The sequence below is a fragment of the Thermobia domestica genome, chromosome 1 (genome assembly GCF_964235325.1).
Source record: "Thermobia domestica chromosome 1, izTheDome1.hap1.1, whole genome shotgun sequence".
Classification (NCBI taxonomy): Eukaryota; Metazoa; Arthropoda; class Insecta; order Zygentoma; family Lepismatidae; genus Thermobia; species Thermobia domestica.
The window spans coordinates 284,245,596-284,265,943 of NC_137454.1; the positions used below are offsets into that span (position 1 = coordinate 284,245,596).

Genomic DNA, 20,348 nt, shown 5'->3' on the forward strand with positions numbered 1-20,348 from the left:
CTTTACAACCAATGACTCAGTAACTTCTTCGTAACGGACAAGAATTACTTTCAGCTCGTATGCATTTATCACAGAAAATACTTTTTGCGATTTGGTAAAAAAATTCTTCAATTGATTATTTGAATTGATCCAATAGTTATTGTTACTTCTAATGCAGTTAATAGGCAAATTAAGGGACTTTTAAAGAGGTATGACTTGTTCTTGACAAGACACATACCCCAACGATACTTTTTAGTTCTCTACAAAGTGATATTTTTCCGTGTAATTGAAGCATTGAGTATAGTATTAGTCTGTATCAACATTTATAACTAATATATAATATGAAACCACGATCAGGAATTCTATCATTCTACTTACCTGAATATTACTTACCTGAATCATTCCTAAATATTATTTGTACTTCCTAGCTTTCGACTCTCCCCTGTAATCTTGGTCACGGAGAATACAAGCAAGGGAAAAGAAAACATCTTGGAATAAAACGAAACAGTCTTACCAAGGGACGAATAGTGTTCATAGGTTTCCTTAAGAAAATTTCCCTCGACTGACTAAGTTTTCCCTTATTAAATTTTTCCTTCTTCCTTTAGCTGTTTTAAAGGAAGTGTTAACCACATTTGTTTTTAGCTTCTATTTTTTTCTTTTACATTTTCCTTCACTTTTTTTAAAAATAAAAAAATACACACAAGTACACCCAGCCAACAAAGGATGTAAATTATGCTACTTTGAATGCACATTATTGCTATTGTACTGGTATATTTCTAAAGAACAAAGAAAAATTCAAGCATTTATATTGGTCAATCAGTCAGTGCGAGAATTTCCCTGGATTTCCAGGTTTTATCGGAAAACATCACTTTTCCTTTTTTGCTAAATTCCCCTCAAACTACGAACACTGGGGAACAGCGGTGCTAGAACGCACTTTTTCAACGATCACGCACCACTATTCAGATATTTTCTTCTCCCGTGCGAAGAATAGTCATTTCAGATAAGGTCATTAATCGAGCAGACGGTTCTAGCAAATTTTGACACATTTCTTAGTTTCTAAGGTTAGGTTACAGCTTTCAGGTTGGTTCTGTCAAATTTTAACAGATTATTTGCATTTTCAGGTTAGCTTAGAGCTTCCAAAATACTCGTAATGATTCTTACCTTCAAAACTGTTTTACTGCTTACCTAATTTTAACAAACTTCTTACAATTTCAGGTTAGGTTAGACCTTTCAGGTTGCTTCTACCAAATTTTGACAAATTTCACTACCATTTAAAATTGTTTTATTGCTATACACTGAGAGAAGTTACTTCTATTCACAATCTTATTCCTTCACGAAAAATGTTTCATATCATATTTTACCTACAAATTTTCTATTTGATAAAACCACCTGCTCCAGTGAACCTCAGCTAATTCCTCCATGTTCTTCCTAAAACCGAAAATTTTTAAAATCTCTGGAATATGTTTATACACTGAGTTTAATGTTTCTAGCTTGAGGGATTAGTGAGATATTTAACTTCTCGCATAAATTATGAATCCGCTCCCCTCTTTGGATATCATTTTAATTAAAAGTAACATGTTAAAAATCCAGTTCGCGGTAGGTCATAATTCTACTCAAACAATCATTTTAATCGGTTTAGCCGTTTTCCTGTGATTCGATCACAAACAAGATGGCTTTCATTTTTATATTAACTAGTAGAATACCCGTTCTTCGCACGGAGAGAATATCTTTCATTTTGAATATAAAAGGCTGAATTTGGATTTAAAATGATCATTTTCGATCATTTTAACCCCCCTCCCCCTCCCAAGGTGCGGGACAGAATTCGGATTTAAACGGCGTCAGAAATGTCAGTGTTCATCTCAGCGATCCCGAAAACTATGAATTTGACACTAATATCGATCATCTTCGATCACTTTTATATTTGTATCTTTCTCCTCCTCCTCTCTCAAGTTGTGGGGATGAATCTGGATTTAAATAGCATCGGAAGTGTTACTGTTCATCTCAGCGATACCGAAAACTATGAATTCGACACTAATATCGGTCATTTTCGATTATTTTTAAATATCTTCCCTCCCCTCAAGTTACTGGACTGAATTTGGATTTAAACGGCATTGGAACTGTCACTGTTCATCTCGGCGACCACGAAAACTGTGCTTTCGACACTAATATCAGTTATTTTTCGATCATTTTTAAATATCCCCCCTTCCCCCACCTCAAGTTACGGTGCTGCTGAAATTGATTTTAAACGGCATCATTTTTAAACATCTCTCCCTCCCTCTCCCATAAGTTGCACCGTCAAAGTGAAATGGTAAAATACACCCTACCTCATCTATGTTGAACATTTGATCGAGATCGGAAGTCACTTTTATTTTTATATATATAGATAGGTAAAAGGAATGTAACCAAAATAACAAGTGACAACTAACAACCAAATTAAACATTTTGCTAATACTCACGTTTCTCTTTACATCTTTTATATATATATATATATATATATATATATATATATATATATATATATATATATATATATTCACTTTTTCTTTCACTTTTTCACATTCTTTTTTTAATTGTTCAATAGTGCACTCTGTGTTCAACTACAAATAACAGGAAGGAAATTAGTTTACGTAAATGATTATTGCAAGCAAGATTTTGGGAGAAGGAGGTATACAATTCTCAGGTGCAAGCTTAGAGTCTGAGTGTGGTTCAGGTTTCACACTATAACTCCTTCCTGCTCCTGTTAAGTAGATGTAATTATAAACAATAAAATAAACATAAAATCAATCAAAAAATGTATCAATTGTTTACGTGATGTGTTTACACGTAATGCTGTAACATTCAATACATTGTACCATTGTTGTTTCTGGAACGAAACAACATAATACTTCACATTATTATAAAGTTTTTACGACAGAAGAGAGCATAAGCATGCGTATTTGTCAGAATTATGGTTGCTACGTGTTTAAACTTTTTTGCCGGCACAGTCCCGATTTTGGAGAAAATGTCCCGTGTCCTGACTTGGTTCTGTTGGGACTTTAAAACATCCCGACTTCCATGGCGACAAGCATGTAGCAATGTTTCCGGGAACAGAAAGTCTAAGCAGATACCATGGAAGTGTCGATATAGATAAGTACACACCCGCTATCATGATCTAGCGTCGAGTTAACGCTGTGCAGTCCATCACGATCATATGAACGAGAGTTGTGTCATTTCATGTTATGGTCAAGTTGCACGCTCTGTTGCTCAAGTGTCGGTGTGTACTGCTTCATTACTTCCACTCACGCATCAGTGTCATGGTAGAATGCTCTGTACGGTACGAAATGCCGCCTTCCTGTAAGCTGATCATGCGGATTATCAGAATTATTTCAAATGTAGACAACTTAGCTCATTCTAGACTTTCGTTTATCAGTCTTAGAATTATAACAATAACCAATCTATATATTTATACCAGACATGTGCAAGTTGGAACAGGGAGTGGGCCAATCACAGAGGACTTACTAGCGTTAAGGGCTGTATGAGACAATATATAACATTTTCATAACAATCGAATTGTCATATTTAATGGAGACATTCGTTCATCGTCACAGAATCTTAAAAACTGCTATAACAGTAACCAAAATATTTATTTACTTAAGAAAGGCAGGGGAAAAAAAACTTTATTTTACGTTTACAGTTCAGTTGTCTATTCTCCACTACCTGAGCACTGCATAAATTGCCCGTACTTAGTACTAGTTGTGCACTGATCCAAGGCTTTGCATAGCATATGCGTTCACCATCCTGCTGATATTGTAACCGTTCCTGTGTCATACCGTGCCGACCACAGAATAGCGAATAAACCTAGTTTGGATACATTTCCCATCATTGCTTGGTGTTGAAATGTTAACAAACAGCGTGCAAATCCTTGCTATGCTACTGATTACAGCAAACAGAAAACACTAAACAGATCATATTAGTAGATCTTACTAGCAGGGACTATGCAGGAGCTGGATCCTGGGGGTCCCCCCGAAATTTCGACTTTTCTGTGAATTTTAGTCTAATTTTAGGGATGAGTTTACAAATTTTAATATAATTTATCCTTTATTCATAATAACAAGAGAAAAGTGAAATAAATAATGATTATATTAAAATACGTACACTAAAAATTGAAAATGAAACAGTAAACTATAACAATACCTGATTGTTACATGATAAAAATTTAATATTATAAAATGAAAATTAAAAGTATACAACAATATTAGTTTAATGTTATGAAGATATTTCTGGTAGGTTACGTCTGATGAAGGTAACATTAAGTTACCGAAACAGTTACGATTTATTTTAATTTTAATAAACAAGTATATACTCTGGTCAGAAAAGTATTAATTATTTAAATTTATCTTTATATTAAGTTTGCCTTTCCGAGAGTTTTGGACTTCCCGAAATAAATTCCTGCGTACGTTCTTGCTTGCTAGAATCAAACAGAAATTATCTAATGTGGATAAGCTACGCAATTAATTGTGAAATGTAAGACTACGGAGGATAATACAAAAAATATTCATCACGAAAAAAAATATTATCTTTGTCCAAAAAAAACTTATTTTCAAAACAATAGTCATACTCTTAGTTTTAAAGAATCATTTTATTTATTTATTTATTTGTTTATTATATATTTCTTTCTTTCATTTTTTAATCTTCTCTTGGTCCATGGAGAAACACGAAATGATGGTGATAGTTTTGATTGTAGTTCTATTTCTATACACAATACTTAAAGGTTGTTTCGTTTATTACTAGAATATATCAGTAGATTTGATCATTCTTTTCCTCACTTACAAAAGATCGTACTTTGTTTTTAAGCTTAAGACTGTGCCCAAATCGATTTATTCGCTCTGAGGTTATTCAAAAGATATCAAATTGAGTGCTACCTTTTCCTTAAGTAACTAACGAAAATAATTCTATGGCCTATGGAACCCGGAGGTTCAATGCCACGTCCACAAAAGCTCTCCATTAACTGCTATCCTTAGCCAACTGGGTCCAATTTCTACTTTGTATTCCTATTTCTGCGAAATCTACCTTCATATTATCCTACCATCTGCGCCTAGGTCTTCCTAATGGTCATTTTTCGATTAAATTTCTCGTTAAAACTTTGAAAGCTTTCCTACCTTCTTCCATTCTGGCTACATGACCTGCCCACCTAAGCTTTTTAGATTTGATAACTATAACAATGTTTCGTAAACAATATACATTATGTAGTTTCTCGTAATGAAGTTTCCGCCATTCCCCATTTCCGTTTTTCTTGGGTCCGAATATTCGTCTTAGGATCTTGTTCTCAAACACTTTCAGTCTGTGTTCTTTCCTCAGAGTAAGCGACCATGTTTCGCAATCATACAGCACAATAGGCATGATTAATGTTTTATATATTCTAAGCTTCAAATTCCCAACTTCTAGTGGACATTTAATTTCTTCATGAATATGGTTTTTGTCTGTTAATATTGATCCTAGATATTTGGAAATATTCACTTTATCGAAAGTATTGTTTGATATTTTAACACGTTCATAATGTGCAGTTACACTTTTCCTTACGTTTACTTATTTAGTTTTTATTTCTTTTTGCTTGTGTACTGTTTGATAATCACTTAACATTTTCCAGTTGAGGAGATGTTGGACATTTCATCCAATAGTACTACTACCAGCCTGAACAACAACGAAGCAGAACCTTGTAGAACTTTGAATGAAAATTTCACTGTAGCGGATGAAGTCGACCATAATATGATGGAGACTGTTGAAACATGTGAAGGCATGGCTTCGAATGTTATGGTTGAGGCAAATCGAGTTTTAGATGGCAATGACACAGGTATAATTTGTATATTCCTGTAATTTATATGTTTAGACAAAAGTCCGGGAATACTTTTAAAAAATATTGTAGCCAAAACGAGTACCATTAGGAAGTAACAACGTACATCATTTCAAAGAGTCAAGTTGTAAGTTCTTTTCTAATTGCAGATGTTACGTGTAGTTCCAAATATCGTAGCTTGGTGGTCATAATCAAGATTGCGGTTTCTGGAGCTGAGAAGGCTTTCTGCTGGCTGCGTGTTAGAATTTGACAAAACAAAGAGTGCAACGGATGTCCAATAAAAATTTAGGATGAAGTACGGGAAAGCAGCACCAGCCAAGAAGGCAGTCTACAATTGGCATTTAAAGTTTGTTGAAACTGTATGTTTTTGTGTCAAGAAGAGAAGTGGGTCTGCCATGTGCGAGAGCAAATGGCATTGAACAAGTGAGAGAAGTTTTCACAAGGAGTCTTATAAAATCTATACTTAGACCTTCACGTGAGTTGAAAATGTCAACTACTGTGTGTCGTATTTTGCATAAGTTAAACATGAAATCATACATACCACAGTTAGTGCAAAAGTTAAATCCTAAAAACAAAGACCAGTAATTCCAGTTTTACTGTGCATTACAGGTCAAAGATGATGCTTTTTGGAATTTAAATTTTCATTTCCATTTCCATTTTCAGTATTTCATAAAATTGGGAAAGTAAACAGGCACAATTGTAGAATTTGTGGAACAGAAAATCCGTGTAATATTGTTGAATACAAGCGAAATTCTGCAAAGGACATTTTTTTTTTTTTTTTTTTTTTTTTTTTTTGTGTGCCAAGTCTTTCAAGAAACCATATGGACCTTTCTTCTTTGAAGAACAGACTGTAATGGGAGAGTGCATCTTTCACACGTTGCAGAATTGATTAATGTCGTTTTTGCACACTGAATCAGAGAAGTTTATCCTTCAGTTAAGTGGGCCCCTCCACATTTTTACCGTGATATTAGGGCATATCTGAACGAAGAACGAAGAATCGGAGGATTGGTTGTAACGGAGTAAGCGACCAATGTGTACTAAACTGGTCTTCTAGGTCACCAGATATCAACCCTTGTGATTTTTTATGGCATTATTTAAAGGACCAATGTTCCTTTTCTTCCAGGTGAGATTGCAGAACTTTTTTTAAAAAAAAATGTTGGGCCGTGTGTTGCAAGAGTTCGATTAACGCGTGGATATTTGTCGGGTAACACATGGTTCCCATATAGTGTTGGTAACGTGAGTGCAGTTGGGAAAAAAAAAATCTTACAAGTTTACTCTTTAAAATAATATATTTTATTACTTCGTAATGCTACTTATTTGGCTACAATGATTTATACCCTTGGAACGTTTAACCTAATGGACAGAAAACGATGAAATTATGTACCGTGCAAATATCGGCAGGAAGACATTGTTTGACATACTTTATGATACGACAAGGTTAACATTGTTGCGAACCCAACATAAAGTTATATTTTTCACAAATGGCACTTTGTTAAGTTTTTGCATATTTCAAATCTACATGTTAAGCAAACTTATAGTTCCACACTAATTATTCAGTGTTGCAAACTAATAATGCTACAGTATCACAAACATCGAAAAACAGCAAAATTTGGAGGGTTTACAATAATAATAATAACGTAAGTGAGATGGACGAGGTAACTCACATGCAAAGTACCATAGTGTCAAATACTATGGTCATCCTACGACGTATTTCGAGCAAGTGGAAACAGTTACAAGGAATTGAAAGTTTGACTTTCTTCAAAGGACATTATTTTAACCCAAAAAAAGTCGAATTAGTACATGGTTTTCAATAGACATAAAGATCATAATACCGTTTACAGCAATTTGATATCTCAAACCATTCAAGAGATATGAAAAATGGTAAAATTTGATATATTGCTTAAAATGGCTTTTATTGTAAGGAACTTTTAGAACCATTTTTGATTTATTTTCTTTCAATAGCATTACAATAATCCCTTTTTGCAGGCGTACGTAATTACAATAAATTCTCGGAATTGCATAATCTTAACTAGTGTTGAAAACTAACAGTTTTTATCATATCTCCAGAATGGATTGAAATATCAAATAGCTGTAAACGGCATTGTGATTTTTAAATCTATTGGAAACCATTTATGCAACTGGATGAGGTACGTATCTAAGCAGTTTTTCAAAATAGAGGCTTTTGAAAGAAAATCACATTTTCAATCCCTTGTAACTTTGTTCCCTTTCATTCGAAATCCGTCATATCATAATCATAGTATTGTCACGGATTACGTTAAACTCATTTTTTCAACTTGTGTCTGTGATTGTACTCTTACTTCACTACTCTTCAAAATGATTTGCAAAGGATGGTGAAAGGAAACTTTGGATATAATTTATGATTAACTTAAGAATTCTTTATCTGTAAAATGTGCTTTGTAATTCTGTCTTTAAAATTGTTTCCACGTACTAGAATCAACTACCTTACTTACACAACGTCATGGTGTGAGTTCATGCATTGAAAAACACGATGATAGAAATAGATTCCTGTAGGTATACGTACCTACTGTTTTCACTACGAGTAACTCAGCATAGAGAAGAAGAAAAACGACTTGGATCATCTAACATAATGCGTCATTAACATAATGCGACTTGGATCATCTAACGTCGTGCTATTGCGACGTTAGACTATAGTAAGAGAAGGACTCTGTATCCAACCATTTATCCGACCTGAACATTAGAATTATAGTTACGAATACTGAACTGCGTCTTCTACAGTACTTGAATTATATAGCCATCTGGAAGTCTGCAACATAAAAATAAGGTGTACTTACTTCATATTTGTCATGCCCAGTCATGTTACAGTACTTGGAACATTTCTACAGACACGAATAAAGAAAACTTAACCGCGTTAATATCATTCTCCGAAACATAGGTCTTCTTATTTCACCATAAACAGAATGTTTATGAATATTGATGTAGGAATTATCGATATCTAGATTTCTACGAAAAAGTTGGTTATTGCTATGACTACGATACCTCTCGCAAACGACCCTAAATCATGTTAATCATAGATAACTCATAGCGTTACAGCAGTATTATACACTAAAGTATTATATTTCGAATGTACATTGCCCCATCTGTTTCATTGACGCTACAGTATCTGAAAATGTTATTACTGCTGCAAAGACCATTAAAATTTTAAATGTTTGTAATACTGTAGAATTCTTAGTTTACAATACTGAATAATAAATGTAACATTGTATGTTTTCATTTAACATGTAGTTTTGAAATGTGTAGTAACATGACGCAATGCCATTTGAAAAAAAAAATACAACTATTTAATGTTGAAAACACTGTCACCCTTGTGGTATTGTAGAGTATGTCAAACTGTGTCCTTTTGGCGATATTTGCATGGTATAAATTTCAGCATGTATTTCGTCCGTTAGTTTAAATGTCACAAGAATGTATCAAGATAAGTATTCACCAAATATATATAATGCACCGCTTTCGGCGCCATTACAACTATGACTAACATTTTCATTTTATTAATTTTAATATGACTTTGGTGCTCTTTTGTTTCATTTTTTCTCTTTTTTACCTGTTTACATGATCGTTTTATTTTTTTTTTAAAAAAAGTTGTTCTTGATACATGTTCTGATTTGATAATTGGTGACAAGGAACACGCTCTGTACTGCACTATGTGATTTTAGCTGTAAAAGAAAAAGAAGCTATATAACAAATTATAAGAGTTGGAGATAATATTGTGTCCGGATTGGATGGACTATTTCCAACTCCCATTTCGTGCAATTATTTTATTTAATACAAGTGGTATTTAAGAATCATTTTCTTTTGTACTTAATTTTTGTAATGTGTGGACATACCTGTATTTATTATCGTCAATGTATTTATTATCTTCAACTTATTTACTTTGTGGCAATATATCATTTAGTGCAGGCCGACTCGAGCTTATTCTCGCGTCATTTTGATTGCGACTTGGGTCGTGACTAAAGATATTTAGTGTAACATAATACAATTTTTTTAAACTTTGTCACTAGTGCAATAGTCGACTTGGCCAAAGTCTGTTACTGTAATATTACACCACAACATCCTTATTGAATAAATAAATCATTTGAAATATTTCAGAATTGAATTTTCAGAAATATTTTGAAATATGTCATGAATTTAAGAAGAATTGGGTTATTATCAATATAGACTAAAAAGGATTTCTAAAATCTATACAAAAAGGTAGAACTGATAATTAGTTTCAGCTATTTGATTTTTTTACACAGTGACAGCTGTAATTATAATCATGCAGTTCTCAAAGTCATCCGAACCAAGCAGGATTTCTCGTATTTTCATGTTTTGCTGTAGCTTAATCATGACAACATGAACCTCAGCACACACGAAATTCTAATATTTGCTGAACGGTTAATATCTTGCAGCATCTTAGAATCAAGTGTCTTCATCTTATTGCTTGATTACGAGCCTTCTTGTTTACAGATTCGTTACTTCCAAGGGCTCATGGTATTGAGCTAATGACGGTCAAAGTAGCTATAAAAAGAATATAGTAAAAAATAAAGTTAATAATTAATAATTGAGTGTGCTTGTTCATAAACGTACTGTAATTAAATAATAAAATAAAGTAAGCATATCTAAGTAAAAAAGGAAGTTCTGACTGACTGATTGATTGATCAACGCCCAGCCAAAGCGCTTAAGCTAGAAACTTGAAATTAGAACAATGCATAGAATTTGTGATTTAAGTTCCCACTAAGGAAGAATTTGTGAAAATTCGACGGGAAAGGAAGGAAAAAGGGGTGGCAATTATTATCTTAAAATGTCCATATCTCGGAATCTCTGAAGGTTAAAGACATTAAATTTGGTATACGGACTTATCATTTAAAGCAATTAAACATGTCTTTCAGCGTATTTTTTTAAAATATTTAATCTACAGGGTGTCCAATATACAATGCAACCCAGAGTTTGGGATAGTAGAACTCTTGAACCTGAAGCGATATACAAATAATGGTTATACCAGAATGAAGCTTTGTTCATGCATATATTTTTAATCTAGGAAGCAACGATTGAAGTACATTAGGAACCACACAGTGTTGCCAGATGTAGATCAATTCTTTTGCAAAACATGTAAATTGACTCATAACTCATACGTATGGATGTTCTGTCATTAGTTTTCAGTTTGTTTAGTTGGAGTAGCTTGGAAACTATGGAGCAGAAAAAAGAATTTTCATTTCCACCGATAACTAATTGGATGAGGCCTCTGCAAGAGGGAACTAGGGAAATGGTAGTATTCATAAATTAATACTCTGAATTGGCAACCCTGCTGATGTTTCAGTGCATCAAAAGGTTTCTTAAGGGTCTGTCTACACTATGCAATTCCTGAAAACGACGAAAAAGAAACTTTGAAATTATCATGATAAAACTTTCACTTACATGCACCCGGCAACACTGCTATTCATTTCTATGGGGCTACTTAAAGCAAGAGGTACACAAGAACAATTCTCGAACTATACAAGACCTGGAAACGGACACTCGCAGTGCCATTGAGAACATTAACACTTCTACTCTTCGTAAAGTTGCTGCCAACCAGGTGAAATGTGTGAACCAGTGTTTGAATCAAAACAGGGGGCACTTCCAGCATAGCTGTAGAGCTGATAACCCGTTTCGTGATAGTAGCAGTGTTACCGGGTGCATGTAAGTAAAAGTTTTATCATGATAATTTCAAAGTTTATTTTTCGTTGTTTTCAGGAATTGCATAATGTAGACAGATCCTTAACACACCTTTTGATGCACTGAAACATCAGCAGGGTTGCCAATTCAGAGTGTTAATTTATGAAAACTACGATTTTCCTAGTCCCCCCTTACATAGGTCTCATCCGATTAGTTATGGGTGGAAATGAAAAATTCTTTTTTCTGCTTCATAGTTTCCAAGCTACTCCAACTAAACAAACTGAAAATTAACGACAGAACATCCATAAGCATGAGTTATGAGTCAATTTACATGTATTGCAAAAAAAAAAAAAAAAATCTATACCTTCGGTTACATCTGGCAACACTGTGTGGTTCCTAGTGTACGTCAATCATTGCTTCCTAGATTAAAAATATATACATGTACAAAGCTTCATTTTGGTATAACCATTATTTGTGTATCGCTTCAGGTTCAAAAGTTCTACTATCTCAAATTCCAGGTTGCATTGTATCTTGGACACCCTGTAGAAGGGAAGAAAAGGGGTGAGAAGGAAAACGGGTGGGAATTACAGTTATTGTAATAAGATGTACATATGTCGGAATCTCATTTAAAATAAATAGAGATTATTTGTAGTTCTCATTTAAAATAAATAAGACTTGTGTTTAACAGTTTATATATACAATATATTGCCGTAGAAGCAAAGGAAAACGGCTGGGTTACAATTTTGATTTTTCATTTAAAATAATTAAAGACGTGTTTGAGCGTTTTTTGATATCCCCCACAAGGGAAGGAAAAAGGCAAGTAGAAGAGTGGGGCTTGCAATTGTTAAAATAAGATAGATATATCTCAAACTAGAAACACAATTCACTGAACAAACCAACGTCTATTTAAAATAATAAATGCGCAACAGTTTCGCCAACTAACTGAACATATTGGCTTTATCAGACACTGTAACAAACAAGAGGGAGTTGCATCTAAATATAACATGACCATCGAAACTAGTTCTGAAAGTTGATTGACTGGTCAGAACGGGCTCAGCTAATCATAATAAAAGTCGACAAAAGTGAAACTAAACACCATAAATTTCTCTCTCTCTCCCTAGTTCGGCAGAAAAACAAGCTACAAATTAAGTTTCTCCAATAATTTGTCCCAGTGTTCGTCAGTTTTAAGTCCTGCATTCCAATTCATAAAACAGCTCTGTTCTGTTTCAATAAATCTTCTCTCCTTTCTTTTCTTATTAACGTCCTTTGTTTCAGTCCTAACACTTCAATCTCAAACCAATTAATATTATGTCCCGTGTCTCTTACGTGTTTAAAAATGATATTTCCTTCTCTTTTTAGTCTTGCATCATCCTTATGTTGTTTAACCGTTCTTTTAGTCCAACCCCCCGTTTGACCAATATACAACTGTTATATTCACTACGCTTGATCTTGCAAATCACTCCTCTTTTTTCCATCACTCCTCTCAGCTTTCTTCTTTTTTCTTTTACCTCGTCGAGGAGAGTTCCAAACAGTCTCTCCAGATTTTTCAGAGAGGGAAACACAAGATTTTAAGATTTTTAGAGAGAGAGAGAGAGAGAGAGAGAGAGAAAATGAGAATGGAAAATATATGATATTTAAAATATACATATAGCAAACAACAAATTTAAGTGGAAAATGGGGCGGTTTGATTTAAAATAATTGCAATACGTAAAACACAAACAAAAGTATAATACAATTTCGGCAGGAGCTGATGAGGTTTGGAACTGAGGTTAAGCTGCTGGTCCTTGTCTCATATAACCTCAGGCTGAGAGGGACGCTAAATTCAAATCCAACCAACTAGGTATATTCATAAGTCTGTTTCGTTTTAATTGTATTTTAATGAAGACTTGCGTATTTTTTTATACGTTCAAAAGCTCCTGTTCACAGCCACTTGTTCTGTTTCTGTCAGCTCATAGTAGCTTCTGTTTCTGACATTAGTATTTCACTATCGATTGAAACTGCGATATAATCGAGATAGTGTTGACAAAGTATTTGTTTTTATTTGAAAAATCAGAAAAAAAATTACGAGAAAAATAAAAACGTGTAACGTAAAACAAACCAGAAACACATATAACTTACGGGAAAAACGTATGATCTAGGAACCCTAGTTCTAAAGGTACGTGCAATATTAAGATTTTGATGTACATTAAGTCAAAATTAGTAGGATTGTCACTAATTACAGTTCCAGATTGTATGTTTTTAAGTAATCAAAAAGATGAGTAACCAACTGAAGAAGGAGGACATGCGTCCACGAGTTAATTTTTTCAACGAAGAGAAGCAAGTGTAGATGAAGTACCATTTTCATAGTAGCATATCAGCAGCCCAAACTTTCAGCGTCATCTGAGTGAGCATGCACCATCCCAAAGAACTGTACAAAAATGGTTCGGAAATTGTATCACAACGGATGAAGCACAGGAACGACAGCGCCGAACCTCGACATCAAATGTGGACGCCGTTCGCCAAAATCGTGGCTGAAGAATCATTAACCTTAAACTCTTAGTTGAGCGAAAGAAGATCTCGAAAACAAGTGTGTACAGAATTCTTATAATAGAATTGCACTATATGAATAAATCATCAAGGTGAGTGAGACATGCTATGAAAACAAAAGAGAAGACGTCATCTCCAATTCGCGCAAGATTTCTACAGGAACTTTACGACCAGGCATGGGGATGAAAGCCTGAATTTAACCAAGCTGGTCATGGGTAATGAAACGTGTTTTTTTTTCCAAATTGGACGCTCTCACAAAACAGCAAAGCAGTTTTTGCCGTAGATGAAAGTCAACGTGCTTGGCAAATGTTACAACGATCAATGATCAATGCAGCCCATTCCAAACTGCAAAATGTAACACCTTCTGATTTTCAGAACTATTTTCTTTTTAAGTGAATCTGCAAACTACAAAACTGTGTGTAGGTGAACGACGATTATGTATAGAAATAGCCAATAAACCTGGTTTCTGAAAATATAATAAGTGTTCCTTTATTATTAATTTTTCTTCCTAATGACATGGACTTTTGGAACACTCCTTATTTAATCTTGGACATCTGTGGCCATAACAGTGAGAAACGTACTTCTGTCACTGTCAAAAATGAAGTAAAGCCTGCACTTCGGGATAATATGTTTTATCTCGAGCCCTAACTACTGGATTGATTTGAAACTCGCATGAAATATTGAGAGTTGTATTTTCATCAGCGACAAACACAGAGTAGGGGAGAAAGTTGTAAAGAGAGAATTTTGCCCCAAAAGTTTATAGTTGTAAAAATTAAATTGTTGGACAAATAGGGTAATGAATGATGGTTTTGTTACTTACATGATGTGAAGGAGTTTTTAACTCCAAATGCTTACAGTATGCGAAGGAGTTTTTAACTCCAAATGCTTACAGTACTTTTTAAAAATTATCTTGCAGGTAAGGTCGAAACCAATTCAATTCCAAAACCTGCTCCCGCAGTTAAACCGTTGAAGTCGAGAGTCAGACTATTAACTAATCAGAAACAAAATCCAGCAGGAAAGCCTGTAACGCCAGGAGCTGCATCTACTTGTAGAATGTTGAGAAGAAAAAGAACGCAGGTATTTGAATTAATTTTATTTTCAGTTCAGTATCTAATTTCTTTTATGAAAACCATTGAAGTTTATCAGGTCTGAACCTGTTTCTTCTTCTTTTAAGTAACCTTTCTTACTTTATACTTGTTCTCTGCATCTTTCTATTGTGAGCACCGTATTCATATATCTCCGCTCATAGATTTCTGTCCCTTATTGTTAACGTCTCTGATTTTTATAAACATTGCTTACAAGGGAAGGTACTTAGGTAATACACGGCGATCTTATTGAAACTTAACAGTGGACATTAGAGACAAAATGCATAGACCCATATTTTGTTATATCGACAACCGTAGAGTTTAAGGGGCAAAACACCTGCCAACTACACGACGAAACAATTCCACACTTTGTGAACATTATCCATGATTTATTGAATGAAATTGACACAATAATGATACTCGTGAAAAAAAAAAAAAGTTTGTAAACACAATGAGCGCTGCACCAACCGCACCTTGTGACTGCAATTTACTACATATGCCACATGTTACTCTTTCGTTTTTGTTGAAATAATGATGGTGGCTGATGTACAGCGTGCCCTGATTTGTACTACTCATGTTGAAATACACTTTGAAATCGTGGAGAAGAAAATTCATTATTCACAAGTGACTGTGATTTGATAATGTCACTACGCGCATGCAATTTAATATCGCATCCGTCCATCAGCACAATGACAATCTACATACAAACTGTTCCCACAATGGAAACCGTACACATCTAAAGATTGTAAGTGACTCATGAGTCCTTTTGGTATCGTTAGCTGTGTTAGCTGTGGTTATTTCCTCTGATGTGAGTTCTCGCACATCCCTCTCACAAGAATCTAGTAGGAGCTGTTCGTGTTAGGGAAATATACATTCTGTAGCCATATGCGTAAATATTTCTAGGTAACTTCCCTGAACGTGGTACAGCAAAATATACGTTTGGAGGACGGAACATTGTTTCTTTCATTGGTGGTCCAAAGTCCCTGAAGAACAATGAATGAGGGTGAAAATAACTCACTGCTTGCAGAAACAATTCGTTGAATTGTGTAACTGTGTTGTAGAACCTACTGATTGCACCACATATTTCATATGTTTTGATTTACAGAGAGCTCAAGTTCTTGCTATGCATCTCCAATCGAAATCCACTCTTGATCCGAAATATAGACGTGTTCTGCTCCAATATTAGCAATGTTTCTCTGTGCTAGTTGAATGAAGTTTGCAATTGTTGCTTTGCCTTTTGTACTTTGTTCCAGACACGCCATCATAATTAACTGCGTCACCTTTTGCGAAATAACGTTGTGGGCACATTAAATGTCATTAACCACTTTCTGGATTCAGTGAACGTTAAGAGATTATTTCCCCGACTTGCTTGTAGAACCCAAGCTTGGAGGTCAACGTCTTGAACCTGGATATATGTACAGTAAGGGAAGTTTTGAATGATAGAAGCACAACACACTCGACACTTCACACAGATTGTCTCTCTCTGTACCATCAGAAGCAATATGTTTCTTTGAGCAGTATAACTGACTTGTCGACTTAATCCTCTTGCACTTTGTCATGACATTACTCAACGACAATAACTTATGTTTTCCATTCTTCTAGTAATTGACAGTCCTGCGTTTGCATTCCAAGTTTACTGGTTCCTTCCCTTCACTACAGGCCCCAATATCTTTCATTCCATTGTCATGATCATATTATTGTTCGTAAAGTTCTCCAGAGCCTTGAATAGTGTATGCCTCTTGGATATCATCAGCTCCATCAAAATTAACTGTGAGAACTTCTTCATACGTTAGCAGAGACCCTTTCGTATCTTCGGGTGTCATGTTGTGGAAGTGATTGGCGAGTGAGTTTTAGCACTTGTGATACGAGTTTTCTGCAAATCCATTATACTGTCAAAATACACCAACACTAGTCCTATAACATTAGCTGAATTGATGCCCATGTTACCAATATATGCAATTGGCCCAATACAACTAATTGTTTGTGTTGAAGGCCGGATCCGAATTTATATTGAATGTAAGGACGTCCAAGTATATGTTTGCTTTTGGTTTGGAATCTCTTGATTGTTTCAAGTGATCGCTATTATGTAAGTTAATGTTCATTTACAATCAAGAAGAATGGGTTTTCATGTTATGAATACAACTGTTGTCAGATTTATTTATATAATGGTGTGAAGTGACTCTCGCGATATGACAGTTATTGACACTTTATCAGTTGCTAACCACACACTTATATTATGGCTAAACCACTTGTGTCACACATTCTTGATAACACGTATGTATACATTAATCTCTTCAGCCATGTAAAAAGTGTACGACCTGCAATATTAACCTCAGAATTAAATAAATATAACTTCTGTGTTCCTTTCCCTCTACACTTTTGCATTTAAGCCACACGGTTGCAGATATAACAAAGTATAGGTCTCTTTATTTTGTCTCTAGTGTCCTCTGTATAAGTTTTATTAAAATCTAAAATGTATTTGTGTAGTTTTCGCTGTCATAAAAAAGAGTGCAATATTAAAGTTGGAGGGGGATTTGCCCCATTAAACTCCATGGTTACCGATATAACAAAATACAAGCCTCTTTATTTTGTCTGTAGTTTCTATTGTAGAAGTTTCATTAAAATTGGCGTGTATCACCTGAGTACCTTCCCTAATTTAAGTAACAATTAAAAATTCCGTAAATTTCTATATTGTCAATGGACTAAACTTTATTTTTGTCGGCAAAAGGTTGTTCGGAAATTCGATAACTCCGCATTTTATAAATCTATTCATATTTAATTTAATCTCTAGATTTCAAATTTGAAAAAATTACTATTAAGTGAAGAAAGCTTTATTCTTTTCCACGCCCCCGCCGACATTTTTCAGGCTTGTCTTCCCATATGGAGGACTCTGGTGCCAGAATAATTTTCGTATATAGTGTGGACAAAAATCTCGCTATAATGGCCGATTACAATCTAAAAGAATGCAGATGTTAACTGCACTGTACAGTTCCGACGTAAGCAGAAATTACTTTTATGTCTTGGTAAATTCTTCCTCAATTTAGGGATTACTGTGTATTAGTTTCAATTTATTTCATAAGCCTGTATTCGGCTGAAAACTCCTTACTCTAAATTTTGCTTCTTTTAAATAGGCTGGAAAAGAAACTGAGAAAATTTTGAGAAATTGGAGACCAGTTCTAAACTCTGAAGGGAATCTTTGTTTAATAGGAAATATAGTGACGTAAGTGCAATTTAAAGATGTTCATTATTGATATTAAGATCTTATTTTAGAATATTATTTGGATTATCTAAATTCTTAACGATCTAGGAACCTGCAGCTAATTGCATGTTTAAAAGCTATGTTGCTGATAAAGAAAATAAAGGTTTATATTTATTTTCAAAAATTGGATTCCAGTTTTTTGAAAGATCATCATTCTATTGTCCAATGTACATTTCTCCCACTTTTAATTGTACACACTGAATATTTGTCACCTGTAAATATAACAATTTCTGCACCAAAAAAATTTGCCTTAAAAATATCTTACCTCACTACATCATCTACATTGTTTGTACCATTTACTGTACATATTAGCAATTGATCACCACATATCTTTACTATTTTACTACATTTCCACAAGGGAAATGCTTTCGTGGTCACCGTAGTGAAAAAAGATATAGCAAACGAACGAAAATTAGTAGTAGAGATGGTTAGTCTGCCAAAAGAGCATCATCAACAAGAGAGGTGCTCAAAAACTTTTCTTGTGACCCAGGACCCAGTTCTCAAAACTAGGCACTGTAATATTGAAGTAGTTAAAATTGAAATATTGAAAGAAGATACATATGTTACATTTAAGAACTATCAATACGCGATGAGAATACTATTTGGGATTTTTGCTGATTTTGAATGTTCATTCTATAAGGCCATGAGTTGCAAAGAGTGTTATCCTGAAAACAAACATATCGCCATATGAGAACCAGAGGGACGTAACTCCAAAAATCGGATTTTCATTTTCTTTTTATATATCTATATAATTTTGAAAGACTTGGTGGCAAATCGACGTAACTCTAGCCCTTCTCCTTGCCGTTAAAAGACAGTAACGTATCTCTTATTTACAAATTTATCTTAGACCCAAAGGAGCGTAACAGCCAATACGTTCTTCTGTCTCAAAAGAAGTCATTCAATTTTCAGGACCAAAGAGACGTATTGGCTCATACGTTTGTCTGACTCGAAAACTCAGATGAATTTTCAAAAATACGTTTTAACAGTAAAAAATACATTGCTTTAAGTTGGGATAAGTAATTTTTTATACTGAAAGCACACTGTTGTTTCGTTATTTTAAAAAGAAGTAAATAAAATATTAAATAATTATTACATAAGCAAAATGAAATGTCGATTCACTTTTTACTCCCTAGCAAAATGTGCAAATTACATTTTTGTTAAGTAGTAGCCCGCGACAATGCAAGTTATTTTTAGACAGCCTTTTGTTGCCGACTTTTGATTTTTAGTAGTTTTTTTTAGCTCTTCAGGAAGAATGACAAAAGCAAGAGGGTAGCGAATGAAGTGTGACTGCTAACTAGCACATCGTCTCGCACAATTCGTTTATGATTACAAAATTACTTCGAGGGCAAGAAGAGTTCACGGTTATGCCGGTTAAGCTAAAGGAGACGGGGATGATGAGAGATGAGTGAAATGGTGGAATGAAGAAAGTGGGAGGAAACGGAAGAACCCCGAGAAAACCCACGAGCACGGTGTTTGTCCACCACAAAGTCCATACGGCGCGAGCTGGGATCGAACCAGGGACCCCAAGCACCGGAGATGAACGCTCTACCACTGAGCCACCGCGTCCCCTGTTCGAGTAATAATTATGTGCCTATTGCTAATCCGGGATCGTTACCATCAACAACAGAATTGAATAACGCTAAGAAAACGGGTGAACACTGAATTTAATAGTATCGCAAACGAAGATCATTTGAGTTCATGTTCAAGTTATGATTATGTACCTAGTTCTGGCCCGGAATCTTTATCATCAACATCAGATGATGACAACCCTAGATACAAGAGGAAAAGAAGGGCAACTAATCCAATTAGACAATACTAGGAGGAACAGGTAAGAGAGCTTACGAAACTAGGTTAACCATAATTTCATTTGGTTGATACTGCTGTCAAGCCCCTCTTCTTTAAAATTCCGATATTTTTTTAAATATAGGCTTAACAGTACTACAATATTACGCAAAATTGTCGACACGTGTAAAATTTATCGCAAATTCTAATTTTAATAATT

General features: G+C 34.5%; 1 protein-coding gene across 1 annotated transcript in view; it reads left to right on the forward strand.

Annotated features, from left to right (window-relative positions):
- The window catches only part of LOC145680200 (uncharacterized), a 123,299-nt gene that overhangs the window by 11,210 nt on the left and 91,741 nt on the right, over nucleotides 1-20,348 (forward strand). The window contains exons 4-6 of the mRNA XM_081750490.1: nucleotides 5,606-5,809; nucleotides 14,919-15,079; nucleotides 18,219-18,307. Of these exons, the coding sequence (XP_081606616.1) occupies nucleotides 5,606-5,809; nucleotides 14,919-15,079; nucleotides 18,219-18,307 (454 nt within the window). The remainder of the gene's footprint in view (nucleotides 1-5,605; nucleotides 5,810-14,918; nucleotides 15,080-18,218; nucleotides 18,308-20,348) is intronic.